Here is a 22,585-nt window from a genome sequence, read left to right as displayed (position 1 = left end):
CTCCCTCCGCCCCAACACTTTCCCCTTTGAAATTCCATTCTCCATCATTATGAGAATTTTTTTTAGAATATGTCACAATTAATGAAACAGTTGAAATTTGGATGATATTTCACTGTCTGTCCAGCTCACTTAAGGAAGAGAGTCCCGTACAGCTAGAGCATGCAGAGGGCTGGACTGTGGCTTTCATTTGTCAGAAATGCATGTGTAACCAGTTCATGATTCTATAGAGTGCTTTTCTACTACTTATTTATTTTTGAGGTAGGGTCTCATTCTAGCCCAGGCTGACCTGGAATTCACTATGTAATTCCAGTCTGGCCTCAAACTCATAGCCATCCTTCTACCTCTGCCTCCAGAGTGCCAATTAAAGGTGTGTGCCACTATGTCTAGCTAATATACTGTTTTTCAGCTTTGTTGGTTAAGGGGGGGGTATCCTAGAACTCATGGTGATCCTCGTACTTGAGCCTCCCAGACTACTCAGATTAATGGTGTGAACCGCCATGCCTGGGACAAATATGATTTTATTTATTTAAATACTTTATTTATTTATTTATTTGAGAGAGAGAGAAAGAAAGCAAGCAAACAGAGAGAGAGACAACAGGCATGTGAGGACCTCTAGCCACTGCAGATGAACGCTAGATGAGTGTGCCGCCTTGTATATGTGGCTTATGTGGGCAATGGGGAATTGAACCTGGATGCTTAGGCTTTGCAGGCACTTGCCTTAACTGTTAAGCCATTTCTCCAGCCCTGATTTTATTTTTAGCTTTTATTTATTTACATCCTTTTATGGGGGGGGATTATGCATATGAGCATGTGTGGGCATACCAGGGCTTCTTGACACTTCAGGTGAACACCAGATGCTTGCTCCACTTTTTGCATCTGGCTTTATGTGGGAGGCTTGGAAATTGAACTCAGGCCAGCAGGCCTTTAAAACAAGCACCTTTAACCTCTGAGGACAGTAACAAGCGCTCTGGTCTGACAGAAGAGACAGTAAATGGGTCGATTAGTGAGGACCGTCACAGGCGCTCTGGTCTGACAGAAGAGACAGAGTGAATGGGTAGATGACTGAGGACTGTCACAGGCACTCTGATCTGACAGAAGAGACAGTTAATAAATGGGCTGTGACACTAGCTAGAAAAAGTGCTTTGATGTAAATGGAAAATAGCCTCAAGCTAGTTGCCTGTGAGTCCATTTCTCTTTCTTGGAAACAAACTTTCTTCAGGTGGGGTATGCCTGAGGTGAGGGATTACCCTGCCTTCTCTCCATATGGTTGGCACTAGTCACTTGAATAAGATCTGGTTCATGTAGATGAATCTAAAAGTACTAGGTGCTACTACTGGGAGATCCCCATACCAGGAAAGGAATGGGGCTTCCCTTATTTTCTACTGTCTGAAATGTAAGCAGAATGAATGAAGGTCATTGAGCCATTCCAGACTATGAAGTAACTTAGAATTAGAACCCTTTCCTGAGGTCACTGAGCAGAAAAATGGAAACTAGGCCTTGTGATATCTTGTAATCATCTCACCTCTCAGTCAGGCTGTCTCTTGGGGGAAAAATAAATCCCCCTATGGCTCTGGGATTTTCCTGCTGCTGTTTTAAGATAAACTTGGTGCTATTTCATGGAAGCAAGGTCACTTTTGAGAACATTACAGGGCTGGAGAGATGGCTTAGTGGTTAAGAGCACTTCCTGTGCAAGCATGAGGACCTGAGGAGGCCTGAGAGACTGACTGCTCCTGTTCAGGTCCCAGAACCCTCATAAACAACAGCTGGGTGTAGCCATTTGCACCTGCAACTCTAATCCCTTAGGGAAGCAGAAACCTGAGAACTGGTGGGGCTCGCCAAAAAGGTCAAGCTCTGGGATGAGTAAGAGACTGTGGCTCAAGTAAGAACAGGCAGAACAGTAATGGAGGGAACATCTGACATTCCTGTCTGTCCACTGCGGTTGTGCGCACCCCAATGCAGGCAAGCACTTGAGGTGCCACATGGGCACATATGTACGCAGAACCCATTGGAAATCCAAGCAGGAGATGCTTGCAGCTTGGCATGGACTTGTTATAGAGGAGATGACTAGGTCTTTAAAAAAATTACTTTTTTTTTTTTTTTTTGAGGTAGGGTTTCATTCTAGCCCAGGCTGACCTGGAAGTCTCTAGGTAATCTCAGGATGGCCTCAAATTTACGGTGATCCTCCTACCTCTGCCTCCCGCTTGCATGGATTAAAGGTGTGCACTACCACTCTCGGCTTTTAAAATATATTTTATTTATTTATTTGCAAGCAGAGAAAGATAGAAGAGAGCCAGACAGAGAGAATGGGCACACCAGGACCTCCAGCTGTTGCATACAGACTCCACATGCATGTGCCACTTTGTGCATCTAGCTTAATGTGGGTACTGGGGAATTGAATTCAGGTTGTTAGGCTCTGCAGGCAAGCACCTTAACCACTAAACAATTTCTCTAGACTCCACTTTAAAAAAATATTTGTTTATTTAAGAGAGAATGGGTGTACCAGGGCATCCATCCGCTGCAAATGAACTCCAGATGCATGCACCACCATGTGCATCTGTCTTATGTGGATTCTGCAGAATTTGAACATGTGTCCTTAAGCTTCGCAGGCAAGCACCACTAAGCCATCTCTCCAGCCCCCCTTTTTTAAAGACAAGGTCTTGTGGATCCCAGACTGGCCTTGACCTCCCTGTGTAACTGAGGATGATTGCCTCCCTATCCTCCTCCTCAGCCTCCTCAAGTGCTGGGAGTATAGATGTGCACCACCATGCTCCATCCCAGAAGGACTGCTGATTTTTTGTGCGATGGGGAGAGAATCTAGGTGGGGGTTTTTGTTGTTGTTGTTTGTTTTTGTTTTATGACAGAGGGAAAAAGAGAGGGAGAAAGAGAATGGACACACTAGGGCCTCTAGCCCCTGCAAACGAACTCCAGATGTATAACGCCACCATGTAAATCTACCTGTGTGGGTACTGGAGAATTGAATGTGGGTCCTTAGGCTTTGCAGGCAAATGCCTTAACCACTAAACTGTCTCTTCAGCCCTATTTTTTTTTTTCTTTTAACTGAGCAGAAATCTTTATTCACTTCTGGGGTGATACTTCATTCCCAGCTGCTCCCCCTCCCGTTCCAGGGCTCCACAGAGCCTCCTGTAAAAGGGCAGGTCCTATATGTACAATCAAGGACCTTATCCTTTCCTGGTGGTTGCCACTCTCGGTAGTGGAGATGAGGGTGGAGAAGGGCACTGCCCAGCAGCACTCAGAGCGCCGTGATGTCCCCAGCTGTGGCTGCAGAGTACTAGGAGCTGGGGCTATTTCCCAGCCTCAGCAGTTAGGTAATTAGAACAGAACAGCTCAGCAACATCAGAAATACTTGCGTTGGAGCATAGCTACTCCCATCAACCATCTCTAGAACTTGATCTTTACTAAGTAAGGCTCATCAAACAGTAACTCCCAGTTTCCGTTTTCTCAGCCCCTGCAACCACTCTACTCTGTCTCTAAAGTTGGCTTCTCTTAACTACACAATTGACATCATAGAATATTTGTCCTTTCTGTGTACTTGCTTACCTCACTTTAGTATATTGTCTTTAAGGCTCATCCATATTATAGCCAGAATTTCTTCACTTTTGAAAGCTGTTGTATTTCAGCAGCAGTATTTTGTTACAATGTGTTTGCAGATCAGTGATAGCCCAGTGTTTCTGCTCTTGGGTCATCCCTGGCAGGGCTGTTCACCAAGATGAGGAGCAATGAGGAAGAGACATTTAGAATAAATAATAGACCTGGGATACCTCTTGTGATTCCAAGGAGTGGTTTCCTCTATATACTTGGGCATAAACAATAGAGATGAAGGCTAAAGTATAGATACAGCCTGGGGATTATCAGCCAGCAGATGGTGTTTAAAGCTAGAGAACTGGATGACGTCATCAAATGAGTGTAGAGAACCAGGGTACACCAACAGGAGACATCAGAAAATAACTAGGAAGCAGCCAAAGAGCCAGGAGCAATTTGAAACAAGTGTGGTTTCCTGGTGGGTGTCAAGTGAAGCAAGTGGGCCAGGGCAGAGAGAAAGGCCCACCTTCTCAACGCTGCCAAGAGGGTGCCAGGTCTCCTCCCAGACTTAACACAGTATCACTAGTTAGGACATGAGGTGGGGGGCTGAGGGTTAGAAAGATGGCTCAGTGGTTAAAATGCTTGCTTACAAAGCCTGACATCTGGATTCAGTTCCACAGTATGCAGGTAAGGCCAGATGTACAAAGTGACACATGTATTTGGAGTTTGCAGTTGCTAGTGGCCCTGATGTACCCATTTTATCTCTCTCTGCTTGCAAGTAAATAAATTAAAAACAAAAAGAACAACAATGGTTGTGATGGGGAGGTAATATGATGGAGAATGGAATTTCAAAGGAGAAAGTGTGGGGGGGAGGGAGGAAATTAACATGGGATTTTTTTTATAATCATGAAAAATGCTAATAAAAATTTTAAAATAATAATAAAAAAAAAGAAGAACATAATGGGGCTAAAACTGGCCAGGCATGGTGGCACACACCTCTAATTCCAGCACTTAGGAGGCAGAGGTAGGAGGATTGTCATGAGTTCAAGGCCACCCTGAGACTGCATAGTGAATTCCAGGTCAGCCTGAGCTAGAGTGAAACTCTTCTCAAAAACAAAAAAAGGGGGAAGGGTGGAGAAATGGCTTAGTGTTTAAGGTGCTTGCCTCCAAAGCCAATGGACCCAGGTTCTATTCCCCAGGATCCACGTAAGCCAGATACACAAGGGGGTGCATGTATCTAGAGTTTGTTTGCAGTGGCTGGAGGCCCTGATTTCTTTCTCTCTCCCTCTCTCTCTCTTTCTCCCTTTCTCTCCCTCTCTCCTCCCCCCCTCAAATAAAGAAAAAAAAGCTGGGCTTGGTAGCACACGCCTTTAATCCCAGCACTCGGGAGGCAGAGGTAGGAGGATCACCCAAGAGTTCGAGGCCACCCTGAGACCACATAGTTAATTCCAGGTCAGCTTGGACCAGAGTGAGACCCTACCTTGAAAAAACAGGAAGAAAGAAAAATAAAAAAATACTAAAAAGCAAAACAAACACAACAACAACAACAAAACTGGTTAGGAGTGTCCTTGTCACATGGAGATAGAGATCTCTTGTCTTAGTGAGGTACCTTATGATACATTGATTTGAGCTACTCTTTTGTTTTTTTTTTTTAATTTTTATTTTAGAGAGGTGTTAGAGAGAATTGACAGTCAAACTCCAGACACTTAACACCACCTAGTGGGCATAAGCGACCTTGCACTTGCTTCACCTTTGTGCCTCTGGCTTACATGGGATGTGGAGAGTCGAACATGGGTTCTTTGGTTTTACAGGCAAGTGACTTAACCACTAAGCCTACTCTCCAGTTTGAGTTGCCCTTTTTAAATATTTGCTTGTTTGTTAAGATAGGGTCTGAGTCAGACCCTACCTTGAAAAAATAAATAAAAACTTGCACATTTGCCACGTGTAGTGGTGCATGCCTTTAATCCCAGCATGGCAGAGATAGGCTCACTGTGAGTTTGATACCACACTGAGACTATATAGTGAATTCCAGGTCGGCCTAGGCTATAGCAGGATTCTACCTTGAAAAACAATAACAACAAAAAGATAGGGTCTTAAGAAAAAACAAAAAAGGATAGGGTCTGATATGCATGGCTATACTCCAGCTCCTGCATCTAACTTGTGAATGCGTAGCTGGGCCTGCAGGTGGGCTACTCCCATCTGAAGTGTTCTGTTTTTTTATTGACAACTTCCATGATTGTAAACCATACCCATTGTAATCTCCTTCTTCCCCCACGTGCCCCTGTGAAACTCCACTCTCCCTCACATCCCCCTCCCTCGCAGTCTCTCTGTTATATTGATGTCATCATCGTCTCCTCCTATTATGATGGTCTTGCATAGGTAGTGTCAGGCACTGTGAGGTCATGGATATTCAGGCCATTTTGTGTCTGGAGGAGCACATTGTAAGGAGTCCTACCCTTCCTTTGGCTCTTACATTCTTTCCATCACCTCTTCTGCAATGGACCCTGAGCCTTGGAAGATGTGATAGAGATATTGCAGTACTGAGCACTGCGGTCACTTCTTCCCAGCACCATGGTGCCTTCTGAGTCATCCCAAGGTCACTGCCATCTGAAAAGAGAAGGTTCTCTACCAAAAGTGAGAGTAGCACTAATATAAGAGTGTGAGCATTAAGAGAAGTGCTTACTGGGCAGTTTTGTGAGCATAGTATATACATTTAGCCAGACAGCAGCAGACGTTATACCCTAGGGCTCATGAATACCCCTGTTGTAGGTTTTCAGTATCAGGGATGTATTCTCTCCCATGGAGCGGGCCTCCAGTCCAATTAGAGGGCAGTTAGTTTCCACCATGACAGACGTGCTACTATTTCATCTGTTGGCTCACTTGGCCTGGCTGGCAACCACTGTTGAGTATCTTCCCTGGTGATTTCTGTCTCTCCCATTGAACTGCATGCAGAATGGCTTTTTCCAGCTTTCTGTCAGCTGGTCTACATGGAGGAGGTTGTCAGCTCAGTTCCAGCAGGATTTCTCAGTGACCGTGTAGTCCAAGTATGTGGAGTCTTCAGCAATAAATAATAATTTTTTAAAAGCCTAAAAGATAACTAAGTTGATGGTGTTTATGCATGTCACATGCAGCTGGGTGTATCCTGGCGCTCATTGTAGCACAGAGCACTGAGGGAGCAGCACTCAGCGCTGGAGGCTCCGCTGGGATTTGGACTATTCACCACTGCAGGAAGATGCTTTGGAGTGAAAAATGGTTTGCCTTGGTTTGGTTCCAGTTATGTCCATGGGGATGATGATTCATTCATTCAGCGGAATAGGTGTCACCTGAGGGCTGACCTGGTGAGGGTTTGTAGTAGGGGCTGAAGGTGAGCAGTGTGTCGTCTTTCCAGCTGCTCCAGGTGACGGGACAGGCTGGAGCATGGGCATGTTGGATGTTGGTTCTTGTAAAAGACAGTGCAGGGGTTGAGGGTTTAGCCCAGTGAGGCCCTGGGTTCAGACAGATGACTCCAAACCCTCACCTCCTCTCTGTACCACAGGGCTGGCAGCCAGTAGGCCTCTCTCGTTGGCTTCTACCAGTTAGAATTGAAACTCAAGCCATTTTTGTAAGTAATCAACATAAGCTAATAAAAATATCAAATACTGGACTTCCGGGTAAGATGGTGGCATACTAGCCACACCAAAGCAGCATAGGGAGGTAATACACAGAAACACAGTAAAATACAGTCTTCTACTGAAAAGTGAAGGTGTCTGAGTTCTTATCAACTACAGCAGAGAAGCAGGAGAGACCAAGATCTTCCAGAAAAGAGGAAACCAGCCAGAATCTTACCCAGGCACCAGGAGTAGAAACAAGGTGAGGGGATTTTCCACTTGCATCAGCCTTGTCGCAAAGGCAGGAATGAAGGGGAAGACACCAGAAAGCAGCTGAGCAGCTGCTGAAGGAGATACAAATGGGACCAGCTGAGCCGCTCTAGTATGATTCTGGAACCCTGCAAAGCTCCCATCCCCCAACTGTCAGGGCCATGAACATCGGAGAACTCATTCACCATTGGTGAGATTGAAAGCCATCCCAAAATGTAACAAAGTCAGATACATAGGCCTGCACTGGAAGGGTTAATCTCTCTTTCCATGTCAGGAAAGGTTATGAATTACATGTGAATGATATATTCTTGGTTGGCTTTACCCTTCTCAAATAGCTGTATTTTGGTGTTGACTATTGTTGCCTTTGACATTTCCTGATTTTTAGGGCCTTTGTCTTTTTCTTAAGTCACTATTGGGGGCAGGAACTGACTGTCTTCAGGCTGACATGGAACCTCTTTCAGACTAGAAATTGCAACCTCCTAGTTGACAGGATTAAGGGCATGGGGCAACACATACCCTTAGGGACTTTGGTTTTACTAGTTTATCTGTTCAGTTTAATGCCCATGTATGTATAAATCCTCTGTGCTAGTTTTAATTGAATGCCTATATTGCTTAGTTGAATTTTAGAATTTGCTAGTAATTTGCTTCACCCAGTATACTACAATACTTGAACAGCAGCCTGACACCTAGGTTTACTTCTGTTTCTCTTGGTATAAGAGCTATACCTGGCACCTTAAATACCTACACTGAAGATATATAAAGTCACATTTATACAGCTAAGAACACTGCAGATAATTAGAAAACTCAAGCATCAAATTAGCTCACTATGCAAAAATCTGTACATTATAATACAAGAAACACAAAAAGTCAAGACAGTACAATCCCACCAAAAATTATAAATCCATCAGAAATGACCTCCAGGGAGAGACCGCCTCAGATGCAATGTCCGACAAGGATTTCAAAAAAATGATTTTATCTATGCTCAAAGAAATCAAAGGAATAAAGAAGAAAACCAACCCCTGAAGGAATCCCAAGAGAAAACAGAAAACCAACTTAATGAAATAAGTAGGTCAATACAAAACATGAATAAGAAAATAGAAATAATGGCAAAATACCAATCAGAAATACTAGAAATGGGAGGTAATATGATGGAGAATGGAATTTCAAAGGGGAAAGTGTGGGGGGTGGGGAGGGAGGGAATTACCATGGGATTTTTTTTATAATCATGGAAAATGCTAATAAAAATTTAAAAAATTAAAAAAAAGAAATACTAGAAATGAAAAACAGTAAACCAAATAGAAAACTCTGTAGAAAGTCTGACCAATAGAATAGATCAAGGAGAAAACAGAATATCTGAACTAGAAGACTAGGTGGCAGATCTAATATAGTCCAACAAAGAGAAAGACAGAGACTAGTGGGAAGTCATGAATGGGAATTTCAGGACATTCAGGACACTATGAAGAGATCAAACATAAGAATTCAGGGCATAGAAGAATTTCACTCCAAAAGCATAACAGGTATTTTCAACAAAATCAGAAGAAAACTTCCCCCAAACAAATAAAATCAGTAAAGAATCTCTCACTGTCATATTATAATTAAATTGCAAAACACACAAAGGAAAGAAAATATATTGAAAGCAGTTAGAAAGAAAAAAATCAAGTCATATACAAAGGCAAGCTCATCAAGATAACAGCATATTACTCAACACAAACTTTAAAAACCAGAAGGGTTTAGAATAATGTATTCCAAGTTGTGAAAGATAACAACTGTCAACGTTATCCTGCAAAACTATCCATTCAAATAGATGGAGAAATAAGGACATTCTACAATAAAAGCAGGCTAAAGTAATATATGAAGACCAAATCAGCTCTACAGAAAATACTTGAAAGAATCCTCCATGCTGAAGAGAAAGAAAAGCACACACATAAGGAACCAGGAAAAAACAAACCATACTTAAACGCTAGTTAATACAAGGTAAAACTGGAGAAACTACAAAACAAGGAAAGTGGCAAAAATAAATAATCATCTTTTAGCCAGGCGTGATGGTGCATGCCTTTAATCCCAGCACTCTGGAGGTGGAGGTAGGAGGATCTCTATGAGTTCGAGGCCACCCTGAGACTACATAGTGAATTCCAGGTCAGCCTGGGCTAGAGTGAGACCCTACCTCGAAAAACCAAAAAATAAAAATAAAAACACATCTTTCAATAATAACTATTAATATCAACGACCTTAATGCACCAACCAAAAGACAGGTTTGCAGACTGTGTTAAGAAGCAGGTTCCTTCAGTTTGTTGCCTTCAAAAAACTCACCTTTCCACAAAAGATGTACACTATCTTAGGGTGAAAGGTTGGAAAACAGTGTTTCAAGCAAATGGGCCTAGAAAATAAGCAGGTGTTGCTATCCTAATACGGACAGGGTAGACTTCAGACCAACATTATTTAAGAAAGATAAGGAAAGTCACTTTATATTGATTAAAGGGAAACTTCAACATGAGGACATTATAATCATAAACATATACACATATGTTTTGTTTTTATTTTTATTTATCTGAAAGTAACAGACAGACAGACAGAAAGAGGCAGATAGAGGGAGAATGGGCGTGCCAGGGCCTCCAGCCACTGCAAATGAAGTCCAGATGCATGCGCCCCCTTGTGCATCTGGCTAACGTGGGTCCTGGGGAATTGAGCCTCAAACCAGGGTCCTTAGGCTTCACAGGCAAATGCTTAACCGCTAAACCATCTCTCCAGCCCAAGGGGGCTCCCAATTTTATCAAACAAACACTTTTAGAACAAAGGTCACAGTTAACACCAAACACAGTTTTGGTGGGTGACTTTAACACCCCACTCTCAACAAAAAATGAACAGAGACACATCTGGATTAAGTGAGGTCATAGAACAAATGGACCTAACAGATAGGACATTTTATCCAGATGCTGCAGAAAACACATTTTTTTTTTCAGCAGCACATGGAACATTCTCTAAAGTAGACAATATATTAGGACACAAAGCAAATCTTAAGAAATACAGGAAAATTGAAATAATTCCTTGCACCCTATCTGATAACAATGGGATTAAACTACAAATCAATAGCAAGAAAAGCTATAGAGCATACACAATCATGGAAACTAAATAATACACTACTAAATGATGAATGGATCAATGAAGGAGTCAAGAAGGAAATCAAAAGATTCATAGAGTCAAATAATAATGAGAACACAATATACCAAAACCTCTGGGACACAATGAAGGCAGTCCTAAGAGGAAATTTATAGCTTTAAATTGCCTATATTAAGAAATTAGGGGGTTGGGGATTTAGCTCCGTGGATGAGCGCTTAAGGCCCTGGGTTCGGTACTCAGCACCGGGGGGGGGGGGGGGGGGGGGACACGACAAAATCACAAAAAGACCAAAAAAAAAAAACAAACAAACAAGGGAACTAAGAAATTAGAAAGGTATGCTGGGTATAGTGGCACACGCCTTTAATCCCAGCACTTGGGAGGCAGAGTTAGGAGGATCACCTGGGTTCGAGGCCACCCTGAGACTCCATAGTGAATTCCAGATCAGCCAGGGCTAGAGTGAGACCCTACCTCTGAAAACCAAAAAAAAAAAAAAAAATTAAAAAAAATCAATTAGAAAGGTCACAAGTATAAACAACTTAATGCTTCACCTTTAAGCCCTTGGAAAAAGAAGAACAAAGCAATTCAAAAATTAGTAGACCAAAAGAAATAATAAAGATTAGGGCAAAAATTAATGAAATAGAAACCAAAATAAAAATCCAAAGAATCAATGAAACAAAGAGTTGGTTCTTTACAGGGATAAACAAGATTGATAAAACCCTTAGCAAATCTGACTAGAAGAAAGAGAAAAGAGACACAAATTAATATAACTAGAGATGAAAAAGGTACCATCATAACAGAGAAATTAAAAAATCATAGGGGACTGGAGAGGTGGCTTAGCAGTTAAGCGCTTGCTTGTCACGCCTAAGGACCCCAGTTTGAGGCTCGATTCCTCAAGACCCACATTAGCCACATGCACAAGGGTCACACACGTCTGGAGTTCCTTTGCAGTGGCTAGAGGCCCTGGTGTGCCCATTCTCTATCTATCTATCTGCCTCTTTCTGTCTGTCGCTCTCAAATAAATAAACTTATTAAAATCATAGGGACATGCTATAAGAAAATATTGTAAGGTTCAGAAGTGACCAAGGACCATGGAGAGCACTCTGAGGCAAAGATGGAAGTTTTTATTCGGGTTAAAACATGAGCTGCCAGGACTGACTCTCAAGAGTGGTGTAGTCAGTCTGGGGATAGTGGGCTTTATAGGTTTTTCAGTTGGAAGAAGGTGAGAAAGGGGAAGGAATTTTCTTGTTAATATAGTAAATCTCTGTTCTTTTACATTAGCCCTATGGAGAGACCAGGAGTGACCTGGTGAGAGAAAAGGAGGCAGTAAACCTCTGATCTCAGGGTGAGACCAGAAGTGACCTGGTGAGAGATAAGCAGGCAAATCCTGTTCTTGAGGAATGTGGATGATCCATTTCCTTATATTTCCCTGTAGACATCCTGTTTTCTTTTGGTCTTTTTGGGAAGCTCGTTTCGACCTAACACATATACGCTACTAAATTTGAAAATTTGAAAGAAATTGATGATTTCCTTGAGTTATATGATGTACCTAAATTAAATCAAGAATAATTACTGAAAATAGACTTATAACAAGTATGGAAATCCAAGCAGTTATTAAAAAAAAATCTCTCACCTACAAAAAGTCCAGGCCCAGATGGATTCACTGGTGAATCTTATAAGACCTTCATGGAAGAGTTAACACCAAGGCTTCTTAAACTTTTCCATAAAATGGAAAAGGAAGGAATCCTATCAAACTCCTTCTATGAAGCCAGCATCACCCTGATACCAAAACCAGACAAAGACAAAACAAATTAAAAAAGAGAAAATTACAGACGAGTACCTACACAAAGCCAAGTGCTCAAAGTGGCACATGGGTCTGCAGTTCATTCGCAGTGGCTTGAGGCCTTGGTGTGCCCAGCCTTTCTCTGTCTCTCTGTCTCTCTGTGTACACATAAATAACTAAGAAAGAACATAGCAGATCATAGAGAACACATTGATTAAGTCAAAAGAAAACAAGTAGAGAGCCAGCATGGTGGCTAGATGGAAAAGCCAAAGGTGGGGGAGGAGAGGGATAAAACAATATGGAATTCAATCCCAGCCTCTCAGGAGGCTGAGTTGGGAAGATTGAAAGTTCAAGGCCAGCCTGGGCATGACCATGAATCAAAAAAAAAAAAATTAAGCTGGGACTGTTAGCTCAGTGATAGAGCACTTGCCTAGTATACTTGAGTAAAGTAAATAGGAAGCAAGAAAGAGAACTGCTGATACCTAAGGCCACTAAATAAGTGCATTTTCATATCTTTTATTTTTTTTTTCCAAGGTAGGGTTTCACTCTAGCCCAAGCTGACCTGGAATTCACCCTACCTTGGGAGGAAAAAAAAATGGCACTCCTTTGCAAGAGACCACGGCATGTGTGCATGCGTGCATGCACACACACACACACACTATCTCTCTCAAATAAATAATAAAATAATTTTTAAAAATGACTGTCTTACTTGAACTATTAATCAACCAGCTGGTGATACGTATCAGATCATGAGTCTCTGCTGCACCAAAGAGCTGTCTATATTGTTGGCTCCTAGAAAACTGGTCTGCTGGCTTTGTTTTGTAAGGCTGGAAACAGAACATACAATCATGTTAGTAATAATATTAGCATGGTGCTAAAATACCTACACTGAAGATATATAAAGTCACATTTATACAGCTAAGAACACTGCAGATAATTAGAAAACTCAAGCATCAAATTAGCTCACTATGCAAAAATCTGTACATTATAATACAAGAAACACAAAAAGTCAAGACAGTACAATCCCACCAAAAATTATAAATCCATCAGAAATGACCTCCAGGGAGAGACCACATTAGATGCAATGTCTGACAAGGGTTTCAAAAAAATGATTTTATCTATGCTCAAAGAAATCAAAAGAATAAAGAAGAAAATAGTTGGTTTTCTTGAATAAAAGTCACAGTTCTAATCTTGTTGATGTGACTTTTACCTTGTACTCCAAATCTTGTATGGGTATAATTAGGTTTATGCACTGTTCTAGCTGAGTAGGAGCAAAAGAAAAATGGGCTTGGTGTGAGCCACAGTCTAATGAAGGGAGAGAGGACAAGTGGTGAGAAGTTGGAAGACCTGTTTGCACCTGGAGCTTGCTATTTGGTAGAAATGTTTTAACTTCTAAGCATTAAGAATGTAATCCATGCCGGGCGTGGTGGCGCACGCCTTTAATCCCAGCACTTGGGAGGCAGAGGTAGGAGGATCGCCGTGAGTTCAAGGCCATCCTGAGACTACAGAGTTAATTCTAGGTCAGCCTGGACCAGAGTGAAACCCTACCTCGAAAAAGCAAAAAAAAAAAAAAAAAAAATGTAATCCAGGCATGGTGGTTCACACCCTTAATCCCAGCACTTGGGAGGCAGAGGTAGGAGGATTGCCTTGAGTTCAAGGCCACCCTGAGACTACATAGTGAATTCTGGGTCAGCCTAAGCTAGAGTGAGACCCTACCTCAGAAAAAAATAAAATAAAATAAAAATAAATAAATAAATAAATAAAAAAGAAGAAGAATATAATCCTGAGCCAGAGAGATGTCTTAGTGGTTAAGGCACTTGCCTGTGAAGCCTAAGGACCTAGGTTCAATTCCCCAAGACCCACATAAGCCAGATGGACAAGGTGGCACATGTGTCTAGAGTATATTTACAGTGGCTGGAGGCCCTGGCATGCCCATTCTATTTCTTTTTTTTTATTTACTTGAGAGAGAGCTATACAGAAATAGGCAGGTAGACAGAGAGAAGTGGGTGCGCCAGGGCTTCCAGCCACTGCAAACAAACTCCAGACGCGTGTGCCCCCTTGTGTATCTGGCTAACGTGGGTCTTGGGGAATCGAGCCTCGAACCGGGGTCCTTAGGCTTCACAGGCAAGCACTTAACCGCTGAACCATCTCTCCAGCCCTATCTATTTATTTCTTTCTCTCTCAAACAATAATAAAGAACCAGGCCTTCTAAAGTTTGGAGGGTATTTATTTATTTGAGAGAGTAAGAGACAAAATGGGTGCGCCAGGGCCTCTAGCTGCTGTAAACAAACTCCAGATGCATGCATCATCTTGTGCATCTGGCTTATGTGGGTGGGTCCTGGAAAATTGAACCTGGGTCTTTAGACTTTGCAGACAAGCACATTAATTGCTAAGCCATCTCTCCAGCCTTTTTTTTTCTTTTTTTTTCTTTTTTTGTGGTTTTTCAAAGTAGGGTCTCACTGTAGTTGTACTCTCAGGATGGCCTCAAACTCTTGGTGATCTTTGTACCTCTCCCTGCCTCCTGAGTATGGCCCGGCTCCTATTTTCCTTTTTTTTTTTTTTTAATCAGTCTATTTCTTTTATTTATTTAAAAATAGGGAAATAGAGAAAGAGATTGAGAATGGGTATATCAGGGCCTCCTGCCACTGCAAACAAACTCCAGATGCCTACTCCACTTTGTATATCTGGCTTTACGTGGGTACTAGGGAATCGAACATAAGTTGTCAGGCTTTGCAGGCAAGCACCTTAACCACTGAGCAATCTCAGCACAGAGGTTTTCTGACTTTACACCATTTCATGATTCCTAAGTTGTTGAGTGTTGAGAATTTATTGTCCCGCTTGGCTCTCTCTTGTCTTCACAGGTACTGGGGCGATGTTTCCTGACAGTGGTGCAGGTCCACTTCCAGTTTCTGACCCATGCATTGCAGAAGGTCCAGCCAGTGGTTCACTCTTGCTTCACTGAGGCAGTTGTGCCAGAAAAGAAGAACAGCAGTGGTGGTAGCGGCTTAACTGGAATGGGCCACACGCCTGAACTGGAGGAAGCTGTGCGATCCTGGCGGGGGGCTGCTGAGGTAACCAAGTTGGGAACATCCAGCTTAGTATTCACACAGGAGGCTTCAGGGGGACTTGCCTGCTGGCCCTCAGAAGAGCCTTTTTTTGTTGTTTTGTTTTTCAAGGTAGGGTCTTGCCAGGCTGACCTGGAATTCACTATGGAGTCTCAGTGTGGCCTTGAACTCATGGCGATCCTCCTACCTCTGCCTCCCAAGTGCTGGGGTTAAAGGCATACACCCAGCCTAGAAGAGCTTTTTTTTTTCTTTTTGGTTTTTTGATTTTTTGAGGTAGGGTCTCACTCTAGCCCAGGCTGACCTGGAATTCACTATGGAGTCTCAGGGTGGCCTCGAACTCATGGCAGTCCTTCTACCTCTGCCTCCTGAGTGCTGGGATTAAAGGTGTGCGCCACCACACCCTGCTAGAAGAGCCATTTTTCCCCCCTAGCTACCACTAAGGAAATTGACTAAGCCTTAACTGCCTCGCAGCTTCAAGAAAGAATGAGACCTCCTCCTTCCAGCCACTACCTGTGGCTCTGGTTGATGTGGCCATCCAAAACTTCTCTGTCTAAAAGAGGTTCTGCAGGTATTAAGAGTCCATAAAATCCAGACCCAGAAAAGGAACCCCCCCACCAACTCTCTCACCTTGCTTTATATAAAACTTTGGGCCCAACTGTTAGTCTCAGTCCTGTATTGCAAACCTTGAATCTTACAGGGGTCACATTCAGCCAACTGCCAAAGCTGTCTAGACTAGAACTTTCTTTTCTGTTGCTTTTGCTGGACATTCTGTCTGGCTTCCTTCACTTGACCCTTCTGTATGAAATACTCCTATGTACCCTTAAAAAGCCCTACTCAGCAAATCTATTTTTAGAAGAGCCATTTTTTAAAAATACATTTTATTAATTGAGAGAGGAAAAAAAGGGATGGAAGGAGGGAGAAAGAATGGATGTACCAGGGCCTCCAGCCACTGCAAACGATCTCCATATGCATGTACCACTTTGTACATGTGGCTGTAGGTAGGTACCAGGAAATTAAACCTGGGCCATCAGGCTTTGCAAGCACATGCCCTTGACTGTTGAGCCATCTCCCTGGCCCCCAGAACAGTTTTTATATAGTTTCTCCTTTAAAAAAAAAAAAAAAAAATTGCAAGCAGAAAGAGAGTATGCATGTGCCAGGGCCTCTTGCTGTTGTAAGTGAACTCCAGCTACATGTGCTACTTTGTGTATATGGCTTTATAAGGGTGCTGGGGAATCAAACCCAGGCTGGCAGGCTTTGCACCCAAGTGCTTTTAACTGCTGAATCATCTTCTTATCCTCCTGTCTCTTCTTTTTTCTTTGATATTTTAAGGTTTTATTTTTTTAAAGATAGAACCTTGTTACATAACATAGTCTTAAGGCTGAGGCTAGCCCTAAACTCGCAGTCCTCCTACCTTAGCCTTCTAGTAGTTGGAATTATGTGCCCTGCTTGGGTTTTTGTTGTTTTGTGTTGTATGTGTCTAATATATGTATCTGTTTGCCTGCAAATACTTTATGCCTGTTTGGAGACCTGAGGAGGATGTCAGGTATCCTTATTTCCTCAGTCTCTTCTTACTGAGCCTAGAACTCACCACTGTTTGTTAGACTGCTGACCAGCAAGCCCCAGCGATCCTCCTGTCTGCTTCCCTCAGGTTTGAGGCTACAGGCATGCACAAGCAATCTTGGCCTTTCACGTAGGTGCTGGGGGTCAAACTCAGGTCAAGCACTCTGACTCTCTGAGCCATCTCCCCAGCCCAAAATGTCCTGCTTTTTTAAAAAGTTATTTTGGGGGGTGTGTCTATGACTGTGTATGTGGGCATACATGGTGGTCAGAGGTCAGACAGAGTCTCTCATTCTTTCTTTGCATTACTCATCAGGCTATGTTTAACTTTTATCTGTGAACTTCTAGAAAATTCGGTCTCTGCTTATCATCTCACAGTTGTCATGTTGGGACAGCCTACCACAGCTTGCAAATTTACATGGGTTCTGCAAGCATTTTATCCCCTGAGTCATCTCCTCAGCCACCCCCACCCCCAGTATTTTTTTTTTTTTGGAGAGGTCTTATGTAGCTCAGACTGGCTTCAAATTGGCAAAGATAAATTTGAACTGATTTTCCCACCTCCACCTCTTGTCAGAATTTTAGAGTTGGCTTCTCATGCCAACATTATAACAGCCTAGTTTACTTTTTTTTTAAAAAAAAATTTATTGATAACTTCCATAGTTATAGCCTTGTTTTCTTGTTCAGTTTTATGCTGTCCTACTGTTGTCATTTCTTTTTCCGGTTTGCTGTTGGATCTGTTAAAGGCTTTCCTGAGGCTTTCTTCCGGAACAGGACCCTAAATGTAGGTTTGAAGTTGTATTGGTGGTGCTGGCTTCCCGTTAGGCTGCTGGGGTGGGTTCAGACCTGCACTTGTCATGCGGCTGCTGGACTCCAGCCTCCTGAGTATTCAGCTTACATTCAGAGACCTCGGTGCCTACTCAGTCTCCTATGTACCCCTGCTGGCATCATTCATGATGACAACACCCACCACCCAGGAGGCTTGTTGGTGGTCCCTTGACCTTTTTAGCTTTGTCACATGAATGCTGACGTTTTGCCACGTTGGCTTGATGCTGCCCCTCTTCCCTTGGAGAGGCTGGGGCTGGAGCCCAAGCCTCAAGCATGCTAAGCAAGCACTCTGCCTCCTGCCAAGCTGTGCCGCTGCCCTCTGGGTTTTCACATTGCCCAGAGTTCTCAAACGCGCAGTTCTCCTGCCTCAGCCTCCTAAACAGCTCGGATTTATGGGCATGTGCTACCACACTTGGCTTCATGTCATTTATCATGCCTTTTAACAGAAAAATATTGCTACAAATGCACTTGACTCCTTTTTGTCCCTTTCTAGTATGTTACTTACATCCATTTTTTCTAAGCCAGGTGCAGTGGCTCATGTCTCTAATCCCAGCACTCTAGGGGATGACATAGGGGGATCTTTGGAAATTCAAGGCCAGTGTGGGCTACAGAGTGAGGCCTTGCTTCAAAACATAAACGAATAAGTCCTTTCCTCTGTAGAGACAAACCACTTTTGCTAATATATTTTTACAACACATTCATGTATCTGTAGCTATATTACTTAGTACAGTTTGGTACTTTATATAAGACATCATGCACATTACTGAAATTTGCCTTCCACTCCTACGCAAGAATGTGAGCCATCACATTCGCCTCTGAGTGCGTCTTTCCTGGTATCTGGTGTGCTGCTTACTGCACTGCCGTTTCCCTCAGTGTGATTCTCTCCCCTTATTCATTCATTCATTTATTTAAGAGACAGAGCAGAAGGGTGTGCCAGGGCCTTTTGCCTCTACAAACAAACTCCAGAAGCATGTACCACTTTGGGCATCTGGCTTTACGTGAGTCCTGGGGAATGAAGCCAGACCAGCAGGCTTTGCAGGCAAGCGCCTTTAATCGCTGAGTCACACCTTCAGGCTCTTTGGTTTTCCAGGTGGGGTCTTGCTTGAGCCTACGCTGACCTAGAGTCTTAGGTTGGCCTCATTCACAATTATCCTCCTACCTCTGCCTCCTGAGTGCTGGGATTAAAGGTGTGCGCCACCACATCCAGCTGTACCTTTTAAATTGTTTTATTTCTTTACCTTTTTAGCTGGTGAGGCCATCATCCCCAAGGAGGACAAGGACCAGGCTTAGTGTTCTAGTTACATCTGGCAGTAGTAGCTAACACACTGTGTGGGTCAAACATTTCACTGGGTGCTAGAGAGGTGGCTTAGTAGTTAAGATACTTGTCTGCAAAGCCAAAGGACCCAGGTTCACTTCCCTAGTATCCACATTAAAGCCAGATGCACTAGGTGGTACATGCATCTGGAATTTGTTTGCTTGCGATAGCTGGAGGCCCTGGCACACCCTTTCTCTCTCTCTCTACCTCTTTCTGTTTCTCTCTTTCAAGTAAGTAAATAAACTTTAAAAAAAATATAGATTTCACTGGATGAGTCTTAAAATCAACTGTTCTAAAGTGTAAGGTCATAAAACCAAAAAAAAAAAAAAAAGTTAAAAAAAAGCCGGGCGTGGTGGCGCACGCCTTTAATCCCAGCACTTGGGAGGCAGAGGTAGGAGGATCACCGTGAGTTCGAGGCCACCCTGAGACTACATAGTGAATTCCAGGTCAGCCTGAGCCAGTGTGAGACCCTACCTCAAAAAAACAAAAAAAACAAAAAAAAAAAAAAAAGAAGTGTAAGGTCATTAGGGCTCAGGAGATTAGAATGCTGTTTATAGCTTGGGCAACGAAAGCCTTGACTTTGCACACGGAAGCTGCTAGTTGTTATCCTCCCAGTTTGTTTTGTAAATAGCCACATTCATCCCTTGGCCCAGAAGAACAAAGATCAACTACTAGAAATGTTATTTGGCCAGGGATTATTTGGACAGGCACAAGCCTGTCATCCTCCACTCATGAGGCTGAGTCAAGAGGATTGCAAACTTGAGGCCAGCCTGGGCTACACAGTAAGACCCTGTCTCCAATAAAAGTATCACAAAAATTTTAAGCTTGTAAAATTTGAAATGTGGGTGCTTCAGAACCTCGGAATAGCATCAAGATACTTTGATGGCTTCTTGATTTCAGTTGTGGAGCAGCAGCAGCAGCTGCTGTTGTTGAGTTGGTTACTGACCAGCATCCTTCTTACTTAACAGTTCCTATCTGGGTTGCAGGCAACATCTAGACTAAGAGAAAGAGGCTGTGATGGCCGCTTGGCGGGCATTGAAGTTCAACAACTCTTCTGTTCTCAAACGGCAGCGATTCCTGAGCACCAGCTAAAAGAGCTAAACATGAAAATCGACAGTGCTTTGCAAGTACGTTTTCAAAATTAGTATGTATGTATCTAAATAATTCTATCAAGGGAGGGAAGTAAAGTTACAGCGCTTCAGCTAGCCTCCTCCTTGGATCTTAATTTCCCCTACAATAAACCTCATAATTCATAGTTTAAAAAAATAAAAATAAAGTTATGCTGGGCCAGTTTAAAAAAGGAATGAGGTAATAATTGTTCTCAAGTCATTTTTTTTAAATTTATTTATTTGAGAGCGACAGACATACAGAGAAAGACAGATAGAGGGAGAGAGAGAGAATGGGCGCGCCAGGGCTTCCAGCCTCTGCAAACGAACTCCAGACGCGTGCGCCCCCTTGTGCATCTGGCTAACGTGGGACCTGGGGAACTGAGCCTCGAACCGGGGTCCTTAGGCTTCATAGGCAAGCACTTAACCGCTAAGCCATCTCTCCAGCCCTCAAGTCATTTTTTAAATTTTAGTTTTAATTTAGTAGAGAGGGAGAATGGGCATGCCAGGACCTTTATAGCCACTGTAAATGAACTCCAGACATATGTATCACCATGTGCATCTGGCCTACGTGCATTCTGGGGAATCAAACCTGGGTCCTTAGGCTTTGCAGTCAAATGCCTTAATTGCTAAACCATCTCTTCAACCCTCAAGTCTTTTAATAATTGTAAAATGTGAATTCTTCTTTTATGGGGGGGGTTCGAGGTAGGGTCTCACTCTAGCCCAAGCTGACCTGAAATTCACCATGTGCTCTCAGGGTGGCCTCAAACTCATGGAGATCCTCCTACTCCTGCCTCCCCAGAGCTGGGATTAAAGGTGTGTGCCATCACACCCAGCTTAAATTCTTATTTTAATTAGACTGTGTCATATTCTATTCTGCTATATAATTTTGATTTTTGAATAAAAATATTTGCAGGCATATAAGCTAGCTCTGGAAAGCTTAGGCCACTGTGAGTATGCGATGAAAGCAGGCTTCCACCTGAATCCCAAGGCCATTGAAGCCAGTTTGCAGGTATTTCTTTCCATTTCATGGCTCTGGGGTGGGGCAATGTCTCCTCTGCCCTGTGTGAACCATTGGGGTCACTGCCTCTCCCATCCACGCCTTTTCCAGGGCTGCTGTAGTGAAGCGGAAGCGCAGCAGACGGGGCGAAGGCAGACGCCTCCGCAGCCCATGCAGTGTGAGCTCCCCACCGTCCCCGTGCAGATAGGGCCTCATCTCCTGAAGGGTGTCTCCTTTAATGAGCCGGCTGCCGACAACCTGAAGCTTAAGACGGTACTTTTCCATGGAGTTCCTTGGGGGTTCCAGAAACTAAGTATAATCACGGAAAAGGGAAACTTAAGGGCTTATGAAGAGTGTATATTCAAGAGTGCTGAGGAGAGGTCTCAGTGGATAGAGACAAAACTCACCTCTCAAGCCAGGCCCAATCCATCCCGTGAGATGGGGGTGGAGACTAGAGAATTTCCTGGAAGCATAGTGAGATCCAGAGACAACCTAAGTCAAATGAGCTGTAAAGGTGAGGACTGATCCTCCCAGAAATTGTCCTTTGACCTACATTCCCAGCTATACTTATACATATGAATATGCTTACATAAGCACATGTATACACACACACACACACACACACACACACACACACACACACACACAACAGTATTTGTTTTTAGTGAAGACAAGAGGCTCTGGCTTTTCTTGGTACAGTGAGTTTTTTTTCGTTGGTTCTGGGGTTTACCTCAGGCCCTCTGCCACTGAACCACATCCCTGTGGTAACTTTTTTCTCTTTTCTCTTTGAGGTAGGATCTCACTCTAGCCTCTAGCTCAGGTTGACATGGAATTCATTCTGTTGTCCCAGCCTGGCCTTGAACTCAGGGCCTCCTACTTCTGCCTCCCAAGTGCTAGGATGAAAGGCATGCACCCCCATATCCAGCTTAGTGACTTAAAAAAAACATTTATTTATTTACTTATTTATTTATTTACTAGAGAGAGAGAAAGAGGTAGATAGAATGGGCACACCAGGGCCTGTAGCCACTGCAGATGAACTCCTTGTGCATCTGGTTTTACATGGGTACTGGGAATCAAACCTGGTCATTAGGCTTTGTAGGCAAGCACCTTAATCACTAAGCCATCTCTCCATGCTGGCAAAAATATTTTTTTTGTTTGTTTTGTTTTCCAAGGTAGGGTCTCGCTCTAACCCAGGCTGACCTGTTATTCACTATGTAGTCTCAGGGTAGCCTGGAACTCACGGCAATCCTCCTACCTTTGCCTCCTGAGTGATGAGATGAAAGGCATGCACCACCACCTGGCAAAATTTTTAATAAGGCATTTGTTAAGGTTTTATTCATAATTTTATCCACATGTTTTAAAAAGTACATTAGCTGGGCATGGTGGCACACACCTTTAATCCAAGCACTCAGGAGGCAGAGGT

General features: G+C 43.1%; 1 protein-coding gene across 2 annotated transcripts in view; it reads left to right on the top strand.

The window, feature by feature from the left end:
- Garre1 (granule associated Rac and RHOG effector 1) overlaps positions 1 to 22,585 on the top strand; it is a 96,461-nt gene that overhangs the window by 51,664 nt on the left and 22,212 nt on the right. For both annotated transcript variants that reach the window (XM_045154215.1, XM_045154216.1), the window contains exons 3-6: positions 15,156 to 15,365; positions 20,043 to 20,183; positions 21,079 to 21,174; positions 21,274 to 21,435. In XM_045154215.1, coding sequence (XP_045010150.1) covers positions 15,156 to 15,365; positions 20,043 to 20,183; positions 21,079 to 21,174; positions 21,274 to 21,435 — 609 coding nt within the window. The remainder of the gene's footprint in view (positions 1 to 15,155; positions 15,366 to 20,042; positions 20,184 to 21,078; positions 21,175 to 21,273; positions 21,436 to 22,585) is intronic.

Source organism: Jaculus jaculus, chromosome 7, assembly GCF_020740685.1.
Source record: "Jaculus jaculus isolate mJacJac1 chromosome 7, mJacJac1.mat.Y.cur, whole genome shotgun sequence".
In the NCBI taxonomy this organism is placed as follows: Eukaryota; Metazoa; Chordata; class Mammalia; order Rodentia; family Dipodidae; genus Jaculus; species Jaculus jaculus.
Note: the sequence above shows the minus strand (reverse complement) of the source record. Positions and strands in the feature narration are given on the sequence as shown.